The following is a 16,923-nucleotide window of genomic DNA, read 5'->3' on the forward strand; positions in this document are numbered from 1 at the left end:
GTATGTGTGTGTCACAGCACACGCTTCTCTCACCGCTGTGTCTCCCTCGTCTGCTTGAAAAAGTAACAGAAGTCCGTCCGACACCTTCAACCAGATCACTCTGCGTGTGCGGGTGCGTATGGCTTCTCTGCTACCCTCGCTCTCACGCGCACTCACACATTCAGCTACACGTACGTATATACGTGCGTTTACGTCCATACCCGTCTTAATGCTACCCCCAAGCGCCCTCCTATCTTCATGTTGCACAGGCTTCTGCACTTGCATCGCATCTCCTGTGTCTCTTCTCCCCTCCCCCTCGCCCACCCACGCATTGAGGTGGATCTTTCTGGAGGTTACGGCCATTGCAGCAGCCAAATACACAACATCAAGGGCACGCCGCAGCATCCCTTCGCTCTGCTCTCTTCCTCCTCCTCACTTATACTTCACGATTACCACCTACACACACACACACACACACACACACACAGCCTATTCACAGACCCACGCACGTCCTTCTCTTCACCCCACGTGTGCAGTGGGGTTCTCTTTTATCATTCTTATGCAGCTGAAGTGCTCTCCGTGCTTACTGCGAGCAGTCCACGAAGATCAGAAGACCCCTTCCTTTCCCTCGCATATATTTTTCAGTCGGTGTGTGGGCTTGTGCGGCGTTGCCATGGGCAGCCGTAGCGTCTCGCGTCGCGGGTGTCGCGGCAGTCAGCTGCGGTGCAGTCTTCTCTGTAGCATTGCGGCTGCCGTCGCGGTGCTTGCCATACTCGCAAGCGTCGCCACACAACCCGTTCTGGCTGAGGCGGAGGATGATGCGTCATGGCAGCCGATGGACGCCCGCGGCAGAGAAACGATTGGTTCGATGGCCCATGCGCCCGCGGCACATGTAGACGCATCGCATGCCCCAGCCACGGATGACTCGCTTACGCCGGCCGGCTCTGTGCTGCACCGCGACGACGCAGCGTTGGGGGCACCAGAGCCCACGAGCAACCGGCAGGAGCGTTGCGAAGAAGCTGCAGGGCACTCTGCTGAGCTGTGCACGGACACGGTATCAGCAGATAGGGCTGCAGAGAGCGACAGTGTGTCGAGCTCTGCTCCTCGCCTCCCATCAGAGGCCTTGACGGACGAGTCTGTCGTGGTGGAGCGCCACTGGTCTGAGCCGCCGCCGCAACAGGGTGTGCCGAGCCAAGCACCGCCGCACGGTGCCCAGTACAGCGGCGAAGGAAGAGGTTGGCATCTTGAGCAGCAGCAGCAGCAGGCAAGAGAGCCGACGGACACTATGTCGTCAGCTATTTCCACAGACGGCACGGGTGCCCTGTGCGCGGATGACGCACCTGCTGCAGCTCCGGCTAAAAAGCCCGCCACTGCTTCCAGCAGCGATGTCGGTGTAACCGCTGCTTCTGCTAATGCGGTGCCGGAGCTGAGAGCTTCTCCTCCACCGCCGCCCGAGGACCTTGCTACACCAGCGCAGTTAGATGAGCCGCCCGCGTTCGATGAGGCCGCCGCTTCCACCCTTGCATGGGAGGAACGGGGCTCACTGGCATCACAGCAACCACCGGCGGAGGTGCAGGAAACATACGACGTGCCTCAGCAGTCAGCGGGCGAGGCCTCGGATAGCGCCGCCGGAGGGACTGAGGCCTGGGAGGCTCACCCAAGCACCATGCCAGACCGCGCAAGTGACGCCGCTCAGGCGGAGAACCAGACGCCCTTGCAGGGGAATAGCCGGGAGCCGCACGAACACCAGCAGGCCACCTCTCTCCACTGTGACGCGCACACCACTGTACAATGCAAGCCTGCGTGTGAGGCGGGGGAGGGACAGCATGGGGCTGCCGCGGAGGCCGCGCAGCAGGAAGCCTCGTCAACATCCACAGCCGAAACAACGCCCGCTTCGCTGGAAGCGCCGACGACGTGGTGCACCTCTGAAGGGCCGCAGCAGACATGGGCAGCTCAAGCTCACGAGGGAATGGAGGGCAAGGTGCCATCGGACAGCGCTTCTGTCCCGGAGGCGCAGGAGCAACCAGCACCGGGGCACCATAGAATGCACCAGCAGCGGACCGGAGGCGGAGAGGCTGGGGGCGATGGTGCCAAACATAGTGCGGGTGACACTACGGCTGATGATGAGGCTCTCGGCGGCACTGCGGGTGCCTCGGTGGAGGAGGTGCGGCCCACAGAGGCGCCACCGCCTGAAGCGGAGGAGTCGACTGCAGAGGAGCACGCAAGTGCGGCGGAGCCTGCCACGTACGCGGCGACTGCGGAGGCGTCCGAGACGGGATGCTCTGTAGCGCCGTGCACCGACGACTCTCCGTCTCACGTCGTGAAAGCGGCGGCCGTTGTCACCAAGCAGGCACTTGCCGAGCGGCGCGCGAACGGCGACGGCCAAGGCGGCAGTGATGTGCCGATGACCTCTGAAGAAAACGGTGAAGCTGCGGCCTATGCGCAGCCGACAGACGGCCAGACCGAACGCGGCGACGTCACTCCTGCAGCAGATGTCGACACTATCAGTCATGAGGAGGGGGCGATGAAGTCGGAGGAGGCGGTCACCCAGTTTTGGGAGGGGCCAGATGACACTGCGGCTGCTACGGCTGAGATTGCCTTTAAGGGGGAGGCAGAGGACGCTGTCAGCGGGGCTGCCGTTGATCTGGACGAGGTCGATGGTGATGGGCTGAAAAAGGATGAGGAGCAGCCTGTATCCTCTTCAACAGCCTCTGCCACGATCAGCGCGCCCAGTAGCAGCACCGCCGCGCGGTATCATCGTTACGAACACGATGTGCTGCACCCTCCATCCCCACCCCCGTCGCGACTCGCGCTGTCCTACCTCTACTACCACGCGCTGGAGGCGCTCTATGTGAACGAGAACGTCACACTTTTCGTGCAGCGCGCCCGCGATGTGGCGCCGTACGGACATGCTCGGCTGAACTGGCTTCTCGGTGTGCTGCACGCCTACGGCATCGGCGTCCCTCGCAGCGAGCGAGATGCGCTCATGTACTACTCCTTTGCTGCCATGGAGGCTGTCCCTGAGGCACATATGGCGCTCGGGTACCGCTACAAGCTCGGCCTCGGTGTCGCGGCGAGCTGCGAGAGCGCGCTGGCGCACTATCGCGAGGCGGCGGACGCGGTGGCTATGACGTACGATGGAACTGCCGCTGCCTCGGGCGGTGGCGCGGAACCGATGACCGCTGGAGCGAAGACGGTTGGCAGCGGCAAGGGCGGCCGCAGCGGGTCGATGTCCTTTTTCGCCTACCGCGACGACGCCGCCGTGTCTGACATGCGCAAGCAGCGCCGGCTGGATTTGATTAGCCTCAAGTATCAGGCTGACATTGGCAACGTGGATGCGCTGCTCACACTAGGGTACTTGCTCCTCAAGGGTGACTATCAGGTGGTGCGCGATGGCCGTCGCGCCGCCGCCTACTTTCAGACCGCAGCTGGAAAGGGTAGCGCACGAGCGCATGGAGCGCTGGGCCAGCTGTACATGGCCGGCGATCCGTCCATCAGCCCACCGCTGCTGCCCGACCTGCGGCGGGCCCTCCACCACTTCCGCCTTGGCGCTCTGCAGAACGATGCGCTGTCCCTGAATGGGATGGGCTTCCTCCACGCTGTAGGGTACCTCTATCAAGACAAGCAGCACAGCGCGACCGGCGCCGACAGCAACGGCGAGGCTGCGGCGCCGCCGTCGAACGGGCCGCCGGACTTCGCGACGGCGGCGCAGTACTTCTACCGCAGCCACTGCGCTGAGGGTCTGTACAACCTCGGGGTCCTTTTCCTGCACGGTCGCGGAGTGGCTCCAGACAAGAAGCAAGCACGTCGCCTCTTCGAAAGGGCGGCGAAGCAAGGTAGCGTGCTCGCGCAGTGGCAGCTAGCGAACATGCTGAGCGAGGCCACCGAGGATGGTGGCGCCTTACCGGCGGCAGAGTGCGAGCGGGCACTGGCGCTGTACCAGCGCACCGCGTCCTTTGGCACTTGGCAGCACCGCGCTCCAGGCAACCGCCACTCGGGTGGTAGAGCCGGCGTCGGCGCTGACAATGCAGATCTGCAGCGACAACCGCAGCGTCATGGCCAGGTGAAAGGGAAGATGGGTGCCGACGGAGACCGTGACGCACGGCTGTTGGAGGCGACGAGGTCCAAGCGCGTGCCATCGCATGATGGCAGCGGAAGCGAGGACGATGGGGACGGTGCCAACGACGGCGATGCTACGGACCGTCTTTACGGCTTTGTGCGGCCGCGATCGGAGGCTGAGTATCAAGTGCTGCTCGCCGGCATCCTTGACCGCCTGCACGCTGTGGAGGAGTCGCTGCTGTCGTCCGACGAGGATGAAGGCCCGACCACTACGTCATTGGCTTCCTTCGTTGAGCTGCTCAGCCTGGCGGAGACCGGCGACGCGGCCGCTTCCTGGTTGGCCGTCCAGTACGTGGACGACTACCTTGAGGTGGCGGACACGCCACTGCCACATGGTAGGCACGCCAGTAAGAGCGGTGCGGTCCCTCTTTTCTGGCCTTTGACCGCTGCTCCAGGACGGACGCCGCAGTACCTCTCCGGCGAGGCGGCCGCCAGTGAGCTGCTCTACCATCTGCTGCAGCGCACTGTGCTGCATCACACACACACGCATACCACACTCGGGGCTGCATATCTGCGCCTTGGCAACTTCTACTACTATGGCGAGTCCCCACAGTACGGGGTGGACATGGAGCGTGCACTGGCGTACTACCGCATCGCTGGCGATCACCATCACAACGCGCAGGCACTCTTCAATGTGGGCTTCATGTATCAGCTGGGTCTGCACAAGGCCCCTCGCGCAACGCGGGTGGTGCAGGGCATGTCTGCGCAGGAGTTGATGGAGCGTCCTGAAGTGCTGCGGCACTACACCAACGCTCCGGTAGGGGCCGAGTGGAAGGTGCATTCGAACCCGCCCGAGTATCTGCGGACATCGCCGGCCTTCCACCTCACTCTCAAGGCCGCCGCAAACGCGTGGAACCGCGCCAGCGCAGACCCGATGGCGCGAGGCGTCGACGTGTACCTCGCGTGGAAGTACTACACGGCTTCGCTTAGGCAAGAGGAGCGGGGCTCGATGGCGGTGCAGTTCGCCTTGGCGGTGCTCAACGTGCAGTGGTCTCTGCGACACTTCGGCATTTCTCGGCTGCTGCCGCAGTTGGGGTCGTCTGCGTCGCCTGCTGGTTCACCCTCGGCTTCTGCCCACTCGGCATCCTCCATGGCGGAGGCAGGGGCTGATGAAGTTGACGACACGCTATGGACCGGTGCGGGGGGCGCGCATCGGGCTCATCAGGGCAAGCGCGACGTCCTTCACGGGCCACTGGGCACGCTGACCACCACGATTCAAGTGATGTGGAACCGCCTCATGGAGAACGCCGTGGACGCTTCGGGGACGATGCTCTCATGGTACAAGCCGTTGGAGGATGCGGTGCTGTACGGCGCCATTTCCGTGGTTGTCGTCGGACTTCTTGTTCGACATCACGTGGCATAGCAGCGTCCTTCTCTGCGTATGCGTGCGTTGCTGATGGATGTGTGTGCGTGTGTGTCTGTGTGGTGGGAGCCGGCGGGGTGGCGGTGAAGACGCTGACGAAACTTACCGGGCGCCCAAGGACTTGATCTTTCGCTGCCACTACACCTCCCCGAGCCCTCGTGCCCCGCTCTTTCTCTCTCGCCGCGCATCGCGCTGCTTGGGCTTCTCTGCTGTTCAGGTGAAGGGCCGCTTCTCCTTTTTTACCTTCCGCTCAACTCGATCAACCGGGCACATACACATGCAGTGCCATTCACGGATACGAAAAAGAAGGGAGGGCAAAGTACTCGGGTCCTGATCGCCGGCTGCACGATAGCCGGCGTGTGTGCCTGTGCGTGTGCCCGTACACGGCCAAGAGGGCACTCCCCTGCTAACACCAATCAGCCCCCTCCCCCTCTTCCTTTGTGTGCGCGGGCATGTGTCAGCAGTTCTCGATTCGCAACGCACACACAACACGCCCACCAGCAACGAAGCAGACGGCCAACGAGTACTCACACATCGAGTCTTTCTGTGTTTGTTCCCCCTCCCTGTTTTGTGGAGCGACATGCACCCACGCACGACTTTACGCACTTCCACGGCCGCCGGCCTGCGTCTCACACACACACACACACACACATTGCTCTGTGTGTGTGTTGGTGTCTACCTCGGGTGTTTGGGACCCTCCACGGTTCGCATCAGTCACTATCGTTGTCCTCCCTTTCTCCCCACGAATCGCTGAGCAACAAAACCAACAAACCAGCATAAACTTGCGCACGGAGACCTCCTCCTTTCTCACGGAGAGAGCACACACGCCGAACACACACGCGCCCCATCGCAGACGGCCACGAGGACACGAACGAGACGACGGTGATTTCTCTCGCTGTTTTCACCTCCTCTGCTTCCTCCTTTTCTTTCGCTGCTCCTCCATCGCCGTGCGCCGCCCACGCCGCATCTCGTTGGTCCCCCCCCTTACGCGCGCTCTTCTTTGCTGTCTTGCTTCACGAGTCACTTAACCGCAATACATGCACACATACACGCGCTGGCGCAAGCACCCGTCACACCCTTACCGACGCACTCCATCCACGCACCCCATCCACGCCTCGCAGCGACACCTTCGCGTACGTGTGCCGTTCTCTTCCTCTTTGCTTTCTCTTGCTCGCTCGCCTACGTTGTGTGTGTCTCGACGTCTTGCCTCTTCTTGTGGCTCTCAGGCTTCACAGATCGTTGTCTTCGTCTCTCTTTCCGTCCCTCTACCTCGAACCCGCGCTTCCGTGGTGCACACACGCACACACACACACACACACACACACACACACACGCTCACGCGCTGCGCATCATTTGTCGGATAACACATCTGTGCTGCGTCATCATGCTGCGCTGGACCTCGCGCTACTTGTGTGCCTCCGCTGCTGCGGCTGCGGGGTCTGAGGTGCACCGCGACGTCGAGGAGTTTGCCGTTGTCATTGTCGGCGGTGGCCCTTCGGGGCTCTCCGCTGCCATTCGGCTGAAGCAGCTCGCCGGGGACCAGAGGGACTCTTTCCGCGTCGGCCTCGTCGAAAAGGGCAGCGAGATCGGCGCCCACACGCTCTCCGGCGCCTGTGTGGAGCCTCACGGGTTGGATGAGCTGCTGCCTGGGTGGCGTGAGCAGGAGGGATCCATTCTTTCCAGCATGACACCCGTCACGTCTGACGCTTTCCATGTGCTGACAGGGCCGTCACGAAGCGTGAAGGTGCCGTGGCTGCCCTCGACGCTGCACAATCGCGGTAACTACATCACGTCTCTCGGTGGCATGTGCAAGTGGCTTGGCGAGCAGGCCGAGGCGCTCGGGGTGGAGATCTACCCTGGCTTTGCGGCGGCGGACGTCGTCGTTGACGAGGCGACCGGCGCCGTGACGGGGGTGCAGCTGAATGACAGGGGCGTCGACAAGAATGGCAGGAGGACGGCGCAGTACGAGCCCGGCATGATCTTCCGCGCAAAGCAGACCATCTTCGCCGAGGGCTGCCGCGGATCCTGCACCAAACAGTTGGAGAAGCGCTTTGGGCTGCGCGCCGCCGACAACCCGCAGACGTTCGGGCTCGGCATCAAGGAGGTGTGGGAGGTACCCAAGGAGCGGCACCACCCAGGCACCGTCATGCACACGGTGGGGTGGCCGACGACGGACAAGGGGCACGACAATACCTACGGCGGCGCCTTCCTCTACCACTACGGCGACGGCCTCATTTCGTGCGGCTACGTGGTGGGCCTCGACTACTCGAACCCGTACTGCCGGCCGTACATGGAGATGCAGAAGTGGAAGACGCATGATCTCATCCGAGGGCAGCTGGAGGGTGGCCGACCGATCCTGTACGGTGCGCGCACGTTGGTCGAGGGCGGCTTCAGCGCGCTGCCGAAGCTGCACTTCCCCGGCGGCGTGCTGGCGGGGGACTGCGCTGGTTTCTTGAACCTTCCAAAGATCAAGGGCACGCACACGGCCATGAAGTCTGGCATGCTCGCTGCCGAGGCCGTCTACGAGGACGCCTTCAAGGGCGGCAAGGAGGAGGCGACCAGCGGCGTGGAATGCAAGAGCTACGACGACTGCTTCCGTAGCAGCTGGCTGTACAAGGAGCTCTACACGGTGCGCAACGTGCGGCAGAGCTTCCACAAGAGCTTCAAGTGGGGCATGCTCTACACCGGCATTACCTCACTCCTGCTGCACGGCCGCGAGCCGTGGACGCTGAAGCACACCACACCAGACAACTTGTCGCTGAAACCGGCGAAGGAATGCGTGGAGATCAAGTACCCGAAGCCTGACGGTACGCTCACCTTCGACCTACTCACTAACCACAGCCGTAGCGGAACGGCCCACAATGCTGACCAGCCATGCCATCTGCGCCTGAAGGACTCCAAGGTTGCGGAGGAGGTGAATCTGAAGACTTATGCCGGGCCGGAGGCGCGCTTCTGCCCAGCCGGTGTATACGAGTTCGTCAACGACAAGCTGGTGATTAACGCGCAGAATTGCCTCCACTGCAAGGCGTGCGACATAAAGGACCCGACGCAGAATATCAACTGGACGGTGCCCGAGGGCGGCGGTGGCCCCAACTACCAGGGCCAGATGTAAAGCTCCTCCCGCCTTTACTGCCTCCCCCTCCACACCCGTATTTGGTATCGCAGCACCCCCTCCCTTTTTCTCGCTGTGCGTGCGTATGCCTGCGAGCATCCCATCTTTCCCCTCCCTTCCTCTGCGTCGCCGTCGCCTCTCTGTCCCTCAAAGTGCTTGCAAGTTTTTTTTTTTTTTATCAGGTTCGTCTCTGCTCGCGTTGCCGTGCGCATGTATGAGCGGGTGCGCGCCTGCTCCCTTCTTGCTCTCTCCTCCTTCGCTCTGCTTCGTTGACCCTCTCCCGCTCTTCCCACTCTCCCTGCTTACCACCGCTCTTCTTACGTGGCAGTGGCGATCGTCGTGATGACGTTTAGAAGGAGCGCTGGAGAAAGTTGGAGCCGATAATCTCATCGGCTACACACTGCTTTCCTAGCGGTCGGCGACAGAGGTATGCATGGAGGGTGTGCGGCTCTTGAGGTGGTGGTGAGGGGCGGGTGCTGAGAAGAGCGAGGTGGGCCTGAGCCAGTAAAGAGAAGGCGGTGGGTCCCTGGTGTAAACCGTTGACGACGCTGTGCCGACCGCAGCGGTGTGTGTGCCGGCGTATGCGGGCACGTATGTATGTGTGCGCTTGTGAACGGGACGGTTGAACGCGCGCACGCGCTCTCCCTCCCCGCCCCTCCCTCATTTAAGTTTCTTGGACGCCTCTGCAGGTCATCACATAGTGCGTCTCCGCGTGTGTCTGTGCGTCTCCGCATCTCCCCGCTTTTCTCTCTATCTCTTCCCGTTCTCGTTTCGTGGTTTCAGAGAACCGGAGCAGCGAGGGCGAGATAAGAGAGAGGGGCGCTGTCTCAGCAAGAGATCCCCAAGCAAGGGGAAGAGAAATACCAAAACCTAACTGATGCGCGCACGCAGCGGGGCGGCCGCAGTGGTTGTGGGCCTCCGGTACCGACAAGGATTGCCATGCGTGTTTGTCTGTGCGGCATGCTTTCTGTAGCTTATTCTTTGGACTTGTGTGCCGCGTGCCGTGTCAGCGCACTCCCGTCTGGGTCTTCCCACCTCCCTCCGTCCCAGGCAAGGGGTGCCAGAAGGTGTGCGCGCACACATTGAGGTGCATAATCGCATCCAGCCCCTCGCCCTCCCTCCTCTGACCTTCGTCTCCCTTTTCTCCTCCTTTCGGTGCTCATCTTGCGTCCCAAATCGGACATGCGCCATGCCGCATGCGCAGAGCGTGTGCGTGTGTGCCTACTAGCCTGCTCCCCGCCACCGCCACCGCCACCGCCACCGCCACTGCCGATCGAAACATAAAAGCGAAACGAAAGAGGTGGTGGACATCGACGCCGGCCAATCACGAGCAACGCGATAACGCACCTGATCGCACACGCGCACGACAAGATGCTGAACTGCTTCTTTGGCGCTGAGCTGAAGCCGGACGGGGTCCCGATAAGCTTCACCATTCCAAAGGGGACGACGCTCGTCATCACGCAGTGCGCTGTCACGAGTGTGGTGCCGCCACAGCAGTCGACGGACGCCGGCGCGTCTTCGTCTCCAGCAGTGGCAGCCAAGGCGTACAGCCCTGTTACACTGTGCGTGCAGGGTCACGGCCTGCCCACTCGCTTCGCCGTCTGCTCTTTGTCCCCGGCGCAGCATATCACGTACTGCCCCTTGCAGCTTCTCTTCTCTAAGCCGGTGTCGTTTGTGCTCGTGCCGCAGACGGGGTCTACGGCTGCTGCTGGTGCGTCGTCGTCACCCTCGCCAGCTCCGCATCCAGGTAAGAAGACGAGGCGGAATCAGAAGCACAACAAAACCGCAGCAGGTGCTCATGGTGCTGGCGCAGAAGCCACCGCTGCCTACCCGACGGTGCACCTGACCGGCTACTATGAGCGTGCCGCAGACGAGGACGAGGAAGATGGCAGCATGGCCATGGACGCCATGGAGTCGAGTGATGACGGGGAGAACGACGACCTCTCCGATGACGAGTAATCGAAAAGAGAAAAAGCAAAAAAAAAACGAGTTGCTGTAGAGGCGGAGGCGGAAAGGGCGCCTTTCCGTTTGTGCGCCGCGAGTTGAACGCGTAACAGATGATCCACATAAAGACCCGTGAACCAGAGCAAGCACCCGCACACAACATGAGATCATGGAGGAACCTCCATCGCTAGGCAAATGTGTTTCACGTGCAGCATGCCGCCGTTGGCTTCCTGGTCTGTTGGGAGACTGCGAGGTGGAGGACGAAATCCGAAGGAGACGGCGATGCCGAAATATGCAAACACACGCATGTGTGCACGTGCGATGAGGCGTACGTGAGGTTATCGGGTGATGGCGCAGTTGATGAAGGAAGCAAATCTAAGAGTCACAGGGCAACCAACGCGAGCCACTTACCCCCCATATCCACCCGCACATGCACATACATGTACGCATGCGCAACTTCTATGCTGCGGATCCGCACAGCTGCTTCCATTTTTTTTTCTCAAGTCGCGAGTGGTGGCGTCAGCTCTGTGTGTGCGTGCGTGCGCGCACGCATCCTTCTCTCTTGGCTTCATCTTCGGTGTCTCGCCAAGCAACCACCCAGTCGCCATACACCTTCTCTTGTGCACTGCTCGGTTCATCTCTCTTCGCTCACCTTTCGTATTCTGTCCACCTGAACGTCGCGCATCTCTTCAGGTTTTGGTGGCGTTGGTTGTCTGCGTGAGCTTCGCAAGAACCGCGAGACCTTCCCTCCTTCTGTATCCCTCACTCGCACATCACCGTTCATCTGCCTGCGGGCACCGTCTTTCACGCTAGATTCGGCTCTCTCTGTGGCAGATGAAGCCGATCGCGTTGGGCTTCCAGATTCCGTCGCTGCGAGACTCGTGTGAGGCGTCCGCGGCCGTGTGGACGCTGGCGGTTCCTTACCCGATTGGCAAGTCCACCTTGCAGATCAGTGGCATTCACGCGCGACTTGAGCCTGTGAAAACGTCCGCTTGCAAGAGCAACGGCGCCGCCAAACATGGGCAGCAGCAGCACACAAAGAGCGTGCCGTCATCTCTGCTGCTTGGCGATGCACTGACGGCTGATGTCGTTGTGCACGCGCACGTTCGTGGCGAGCTGAGCAGCGCGCCGCGGTCGTACGTCGTCGCTGTGATTCCGCTGCGGTTTGACGGCACCGCTGGGCCTGTTCCCTCAGGTTCTGCGATCTCGTCCTCGGCCACATCCACACATGCCGCTGCTTCGACGCTGCCGTCCACGCCGTATGACAAGCGTGCTGTTAACGCGCAGGCTCGCGGGGCAGGCCGAAGTGCGTCTGCAGGCGTCTTCGCCTCCGCCTTCGCCAGGATCGACTTGCGCACGCAGATGGAGCGGGTGCGGCTGAGCTTCACCGTCGCTCCCTGCAGCAGGACCGGTGGAGCGGGCGCGGCTGCCAACCGCACGGTCGCCAACGGTGCGGCTCACGCAAACGCGGGAAAGCGGCTGCGCGAGGAGCCTGGCAAGGCCGCTGACGACTCAAAGTCCGCGGCCTTGCCAGACTGCACGATTGATGTGACGGTGGTGGGCACGGTGTCACCCATTGCGTAATCTTTAACGTGCGTGCGTGTTTCGTTCCTCGATGAAGTCGCATCAGAAGGAAAAGAAAAGGAATATGAAGATCGCGGTTGCCCTTGTGCGTATAGCTCTGTGTGCGGTGGGAGTGATGGGATGCCGGGGAGCGTGGGATGGCTTGGGCTGCTTTCCGCGTGGCGACGCTGATCTGCTCCTGCCCGTTTCTCTTTTTCTCTCTTTCTGTCCCACCTTGCCGTAGCTCTGGCGCGCGCGCACACACACACACACACACATACATCAACACGGGCGCCCACAAGACAAGACGCATCACCTGCGCGGCGGCTATGTCCTTTCCCCTCACCCTGCACGGAGGAGGGACTAACAAGCCCCCTACCTCCCTCTCCCTCCATGCTTTACCGTCACCAGCGTCTCCTCTGCCACCCCCCTTTCCCCTTGCTTCCTTTCCCCTTCCTCTCCCTCTCTCCAGGTCTTTTCATCTCTGCCCCGCCCACTATTGGGCACGACTTGAGCGCGTCATCCGCGTCTGTCTTGTTTTTACGTGGCCTTTCTCCCCTCCCCGTCTGTTTATTTTTTTTCTCTCTCCCTCTGTGTGTGTGTGTGTGCTGCCGGCATCTGCTTTGGTTCTAATCTCCCCCCATCCAATCCCACCCCCCTTCTCATCCCTGCCCCCCGTTTCCTTCATCTCTTCGGGTCCCTTTCGCACGCACCACCCCGCCGCCCCGCCACCGCGAACACTTGCTTGACCCTCCCTCCCTCCCTCCCTCCCTCCTTTGCCAGGCGCGGGTGGCGGCGAGGGGGCGGCGCACCGAGACGGCCTCCCCCTCCTCTTTCTCTTTTGCTTGGTTGCTCGCTTTGGGGTGGCTGCCGTGCCGAGCGTCTGCCTGGGACCTTGCCGCACAGAGCGTCTCGCAGGCGCACAGCATCGAGGCGCGAGTGACCTCCCCCCCTCCTCCTCCTCCTCCTGCTCCTCCACGTCCAACGACAGAACGGACGAGCGCATGTGCGTATACCTTTGCAAGTGTAAAGCGGGGAAAAAGAAAAGAAAACGGGTCGGATAAGGATGCCATCACCGCGAACGCATGTCGTTGACCTTGGCTGCATGCCGCGCGAGAATCTCATTGAAATCGCCAAGAAGCAGGCGAATCAGATCCGTGAGAAGAACACACGCATATCGGCCATGGAGGCGTTTATTGAAAGCCTCACCGGCACATCCGCGGAGGAGAGCCTCTCGCAGCTCCCGCACGCCAACTCGAGCACCCCTCCACACAACTCGAGTACGGCAACACCAGCCTTCTCAGCTGAATCTGGTACTGGCACACCAGCCACCGCTTCCGCATCGCAGCTGCTTCAACTGCAGCAGACACAGGAGGAAGAGCAGCTTCAGCACACCTTGCGTGTCTCGGAGCTGGAGGAGCAGCTGCGTGAGAGGCAGCGTGAATATGACCAACTTCAGGCGAAGGTGGACGCGTGGAAAACGAAGGTTATGGCCATCATGATAGCTGACCAGGAGCGTATCCGCGTCCTCGAAGCTCAACTGGCCGCGGCCGCGGCCACATCACACGAATCATCATCGTCTTCCGCTCCACTCAACGCGCCTTTCGGAGTGACAGCGGCACCTTCACCTGACGCTGGCGAGTCTTATATGACTACCCAGCTTCAGCAGCTGCAGGCGCCGGTATCTGCTCCTCAGCAAGAGCTCCGCAACGTTAGGGAAGAGCCTCAACAAGCTCAGTCTCAGCTTCATGAGCAGCACCGCTCGACACTGCAGGCCTTGCTGCCGCCCGCCGCTGCCACAATGACCACGGAAAACTTGATGAGCGCACCGCCGGCAGCGCTCAGACCGCCGCCCTCCACTCCCTCAGAAGAGTTGCCCGGCAAAACTTTGCCTCTGCCCCCCGCACCGATAACTGCAGCGGATATTCCACCTGAGGTCCTCCAGGAAGCCGTACACCTCCAGCCAGCTTCGTGGAAGGAGCAGGTCGAAACGGCCATGCTGGCGGACAAAAGCCGCATTCAGGATCTCGAGGTGCAGCTGGCGGCGCTGGGGACTGCCACCAGTGTTGACCACGCTTGTGAGGCCGAGCGCGCCGCGGAGGCGGAGGCGCTGCGCGCGGAGGTGGGCCGCCTGCAGGAGGCGCTAGAGGCCGCGGAGCGCGATCGGGACGATGCGGCTGTCTCGATGAAGGCATTTAAGGCAAAGATGGATGAGTGGAGGGCGAAAGTGCGAAGCGTTGTGGAGAATGGTGAGCTGCAGCGTCGCGCATTGGAGGCGGAGGTGCAACGCTTGAAGGAGGACCGGGTCGCTTCTGGTGCTGGTGGTGATGCATCGTGCTCAGAGAATCGTCAGGGGAAAGATGATGACGAATCAGGTGCGGCTTCCACCTCGGTGGACCGAAAGGAGGCGTGGTCGCAGGCGGATGTGGTGGCTGATGCATCGGAGGACAGTACAGCGATGAGGCCTGCCGCGGGTGCCCTTCAAGACGTTGCGGTGCAGACTTCGATCGCTACAGAAGTTCCTCTCCAAGTGGTCACGGACGTGGCTTTGGTGCCGAGCCCTGTTGCGCTGCCCGAGCTGCACCTGCAGAGCACGCAGGCCCTGTTAATGGAGTGTGAGCGCGCTGCAATGGAGAACAGGCGACTCCAACGCGTCTTTGCGCAGCTGTCCAGATTTCGAGAGGAGGTAATGAGGGAGGTTCATGCGGTTGCTGCGCCTCCCTCTGCACCCGCCTCGTGAAACATGCGTGAAAAGAGCCGTGTGTGAGTGTGTGTGTGTGTGTGGATGTGCGTCTGCAAAGGTGCTCCCGTGTGGGTACTGCTACTTCAGCCACCGCTTCTTCTGGTATTGGGCGGCGTGCTCACCGCCTACAGCGAGAGGGAGAGCGACCGTGAGGGAGGAAAGGAGCTTGAGGTACATGAGCGTTTACGAAGACCACATGAGAGACAAGAGGAAGCACCTGCCCGTCATACGGGCAACAAGAAGGGCATTTCGTATCTCAGAGAAGATACGGTGAAGAGATAAGACACCGTTTCGCGCGTGTAGTCGATCGAACGTTTTGAGCGGCTCATGGGGCTTCCCCTCCTCCTCCTCTCCCTCTCCCTCTCCCTCTCTCTCCTCGCGTACACGTGTAAACACACACACACACACACACACACACACGCGCCCCGTCTTGTGCGGTTTGCTCTCTTTGTGACTTTTCTTTTCTGCGTCTGTGCACACATATAACGCGTGTAATATTTACACACACGCATATACACACACACATATACACACACATACACACACATACACACACATACACACACATATACACACACACATATACACACACATACACACACATATACACACACATACATATATATATATATATGCATACATACATATAATACATACGTAAGAGTTGCCTTAATCTTTCCTTTTCTTTTTGTTTTCCTCTCTCCTTTCCTCTCCGTGACTCAGACGTGCCTGTGCTCAACCGCTTACCTACCCCGCGCGCGCCACGCAATCACCGCATCCACGAGGAGGCAAATATTGGGATTGTCGACACGCCCGCATTAGCACCGGTGCACACCCCAACGCAAGCGTCACGCTCCCTCTTTGCCTTTGCCCTCACCTTCCCTAATCCATTCAACTCCGCCGCTCCTTCGCGCAGCGTGTGTGCCACTGTATACCTGTCTGTCTTTCCACTCGCTGAACTTGCTTGTGCTTGTTCCTTCCTTGCTCGGTTGCTGCAGGAGCTGTGTGCGTGCCCATCGGCAGAGACGGGTTCTCTCTTCGTTGTAACCCCTCCACCCCCATCTTCTTCTTCCCCACCTTCTCTCTCTGTCTACGACCCGCGCCTGCACCGCCGTAGCGTGTTGCTGTAGCTTCCGACCGGCTCGTCCTTTGCGAGCCTCTCTTGTGCCCGATCGACCTCCTTCCCCTTCGCTTCTTGTTTGTTTCGGGGTCTTTGTTGGGCCCTCGTCGCCGATATCTCCACCTCCTCCTCTCTCTCTCCGCGTTGTCATCATTTAGCGTTGCACTTCTTGTCCCTCTCACAGAAACACACACACACACACATACGCAGGTGAACTCCATCCGTGAAGGGACGCGCGTTGAGTGCCTCTCTGAGCATCCTCGAGGGTGTCTCTACTTTCTCTTCTTTCTTTTCCCTCTTCCCCACACCCAGACGAACACCTCCCTGCCGATTTCGTCCCTGTCGCGCCGTTCAGTGTTGCCCTTGCGTGCTTCGATTCCCCGCGGTCTCTCTGCTCGGCGTGTCTCTGCCCAGCACCGACTGTGCTCTTCCCTTCCTCTTGTTTCTCTCTCTGCCTCCGTCACGCGCTTTTCTGCGTGCCGTCCGCCTATAACACCGACATATACATCTATGTACAAATACGTATTCTCTCTCTGTTAACTTTTGTTTACTCGCGAGGCCGTCGACGCTGACTCTTTCGGTGTGTGTGCCGTACGGGAGCGCAGGAGACGTGACAGGCTTCTTCTCTCTAACGCACGGGAAGGCACTTACTCACCTTACAAGGCTCTTTGGGACTAAGGATGGCGCCGCTTAACGCGACCGATATCGTGGTGAACACAGAGCCACCGCAGCGTCGCATGGCTGGCGCCGCCGCGGTGCCGCCGCCCGCGCCTGGCACCTTTACCCCCGCGGAACGTGCCATCGGGGGCGACATTCAGATGCCCTTGGAGAAGATCTTTGCCCGCGCCAACGAGGCAACGCCGATGTACGAAAAACTCGGCAAGGTAGAGGGCATCGCGAACACGCTGCACACGTCCCTGAAAAACGGCGTGGACGGCAACACCGTGGAGGCGCGCCGCGCCTTCTTTGGCAAGAACGCA

At 60.8% G+C, this 16,923-nt stretch overlaps 5 protein-coding genes across 6 annotated transcripts; all 5 read left to right on the forward strand.

Moving 5' to 3' along the window:
* Positions 1-118: 118 nt before the first annotated feature.
* On the forward strand, positions 119-5,461 carry LDBPK_070640 (hypothetical protein, conserved; the record flags this gene model as incomplete). 2 transcript variants are annotated; one of them, XM_024473489.1, is made up of 1 exon in its annotated part: positions 119-5,461. In XM_024473489.1, the coding sequence occupies one exon, from the start codon at positions 119-121 to the stop codon at positions 5,459-5,461; it is 5,343 nt and encodes a 1,780-aa protein (XP_024329220.1). Both variants share the same exon structure in this region, with proteins under 2 accessions (XP_024329220.1, XP_003858503.1).
* A 1,384-nt stretch (positions 5,462-6,845) lies between these two features.
* LDBPK_070660 (electron transfer flavoprotein-ubiquinone oxidoreductase, putative) lies at positions 6,846-8,573 on the forward strand (the record flags this gene model as incomplete). Its single annotated transcript, XM_003858457.1, has 1 exon — positions 6,846-8,573. The coding sequence occupies one exon, from the start codon at positions 6,846-6,848 to the stop codon at positions 8,571-8,573; it is 1,728 nt and encodes a 575-aa protein (XP_003858505.1).
* A 1,371-nt stretch (positions 8,574-9,944) lies between these two features.
* On the forward strand, positions 9,945-10,532 carry LDBPK_070670 (hypothetical protein, conserved; the record flags this gene model as incomplete). Its single annotated transcript, XM_003858458.1, has 1 exon — positions 9,945-10,532. One exon carries the CDS (start codon positions 9,945-9,947, stop codon positions 10,530-10,532), a length of 588 nt encoding a protein of 195 aa, XP_003858506.1.
* Positions 10,533-11,351: 819 nt separating this feature from the next.
* LDBPK_070680 (hypothetical protein, conserved) lies at positions 11,352-12,101 on the forward strand (the record flags this gene model as incomplete). Its single annotated transcript, XM_003858459.1, has 1 exon — positions 11,352-12,101. The coding sequence occupies one exon, from the start codon at positions 11,352-11,354 to the stop codon at positions 12,099-12,101; it is 750 nt and encodes a 249-aa protein (XP_003858507.1).
* A 1,045-nt stretch (positions 12,102-13,146) lies between these two features.
* Positions 13,147-14,820, forward strand: LDBPK_070690 (hypothetical protein, conserved; the record flags this gene model as incomplete). The annotated part of the gene is made up of 1 exon (XM_003858460.1): positions 13,147-14,820. The coding sequence occupies one exon, from the start codon at positions 13,147-13,149 to the stop codon at positions 14,818-14,820; it is 1,674 nt and encodes a 557-aa protein (XP_003858508.1).
* Positions 14,821-16,923: the final 2,103 nt, after the last annotated feature.

This window comes from Leishmania donovani, chromosome 7 (genome assembly GCF_000227135.1).
Source record: "Leishmania donovani BPK282A1 complete genome, chromosome 7".
NCBI lineage: Eukaryota > Euglenozoa > Kinetoplastea > Trypanosomatida > Trypanosomatidae > Leishmania > Leishmania donovani.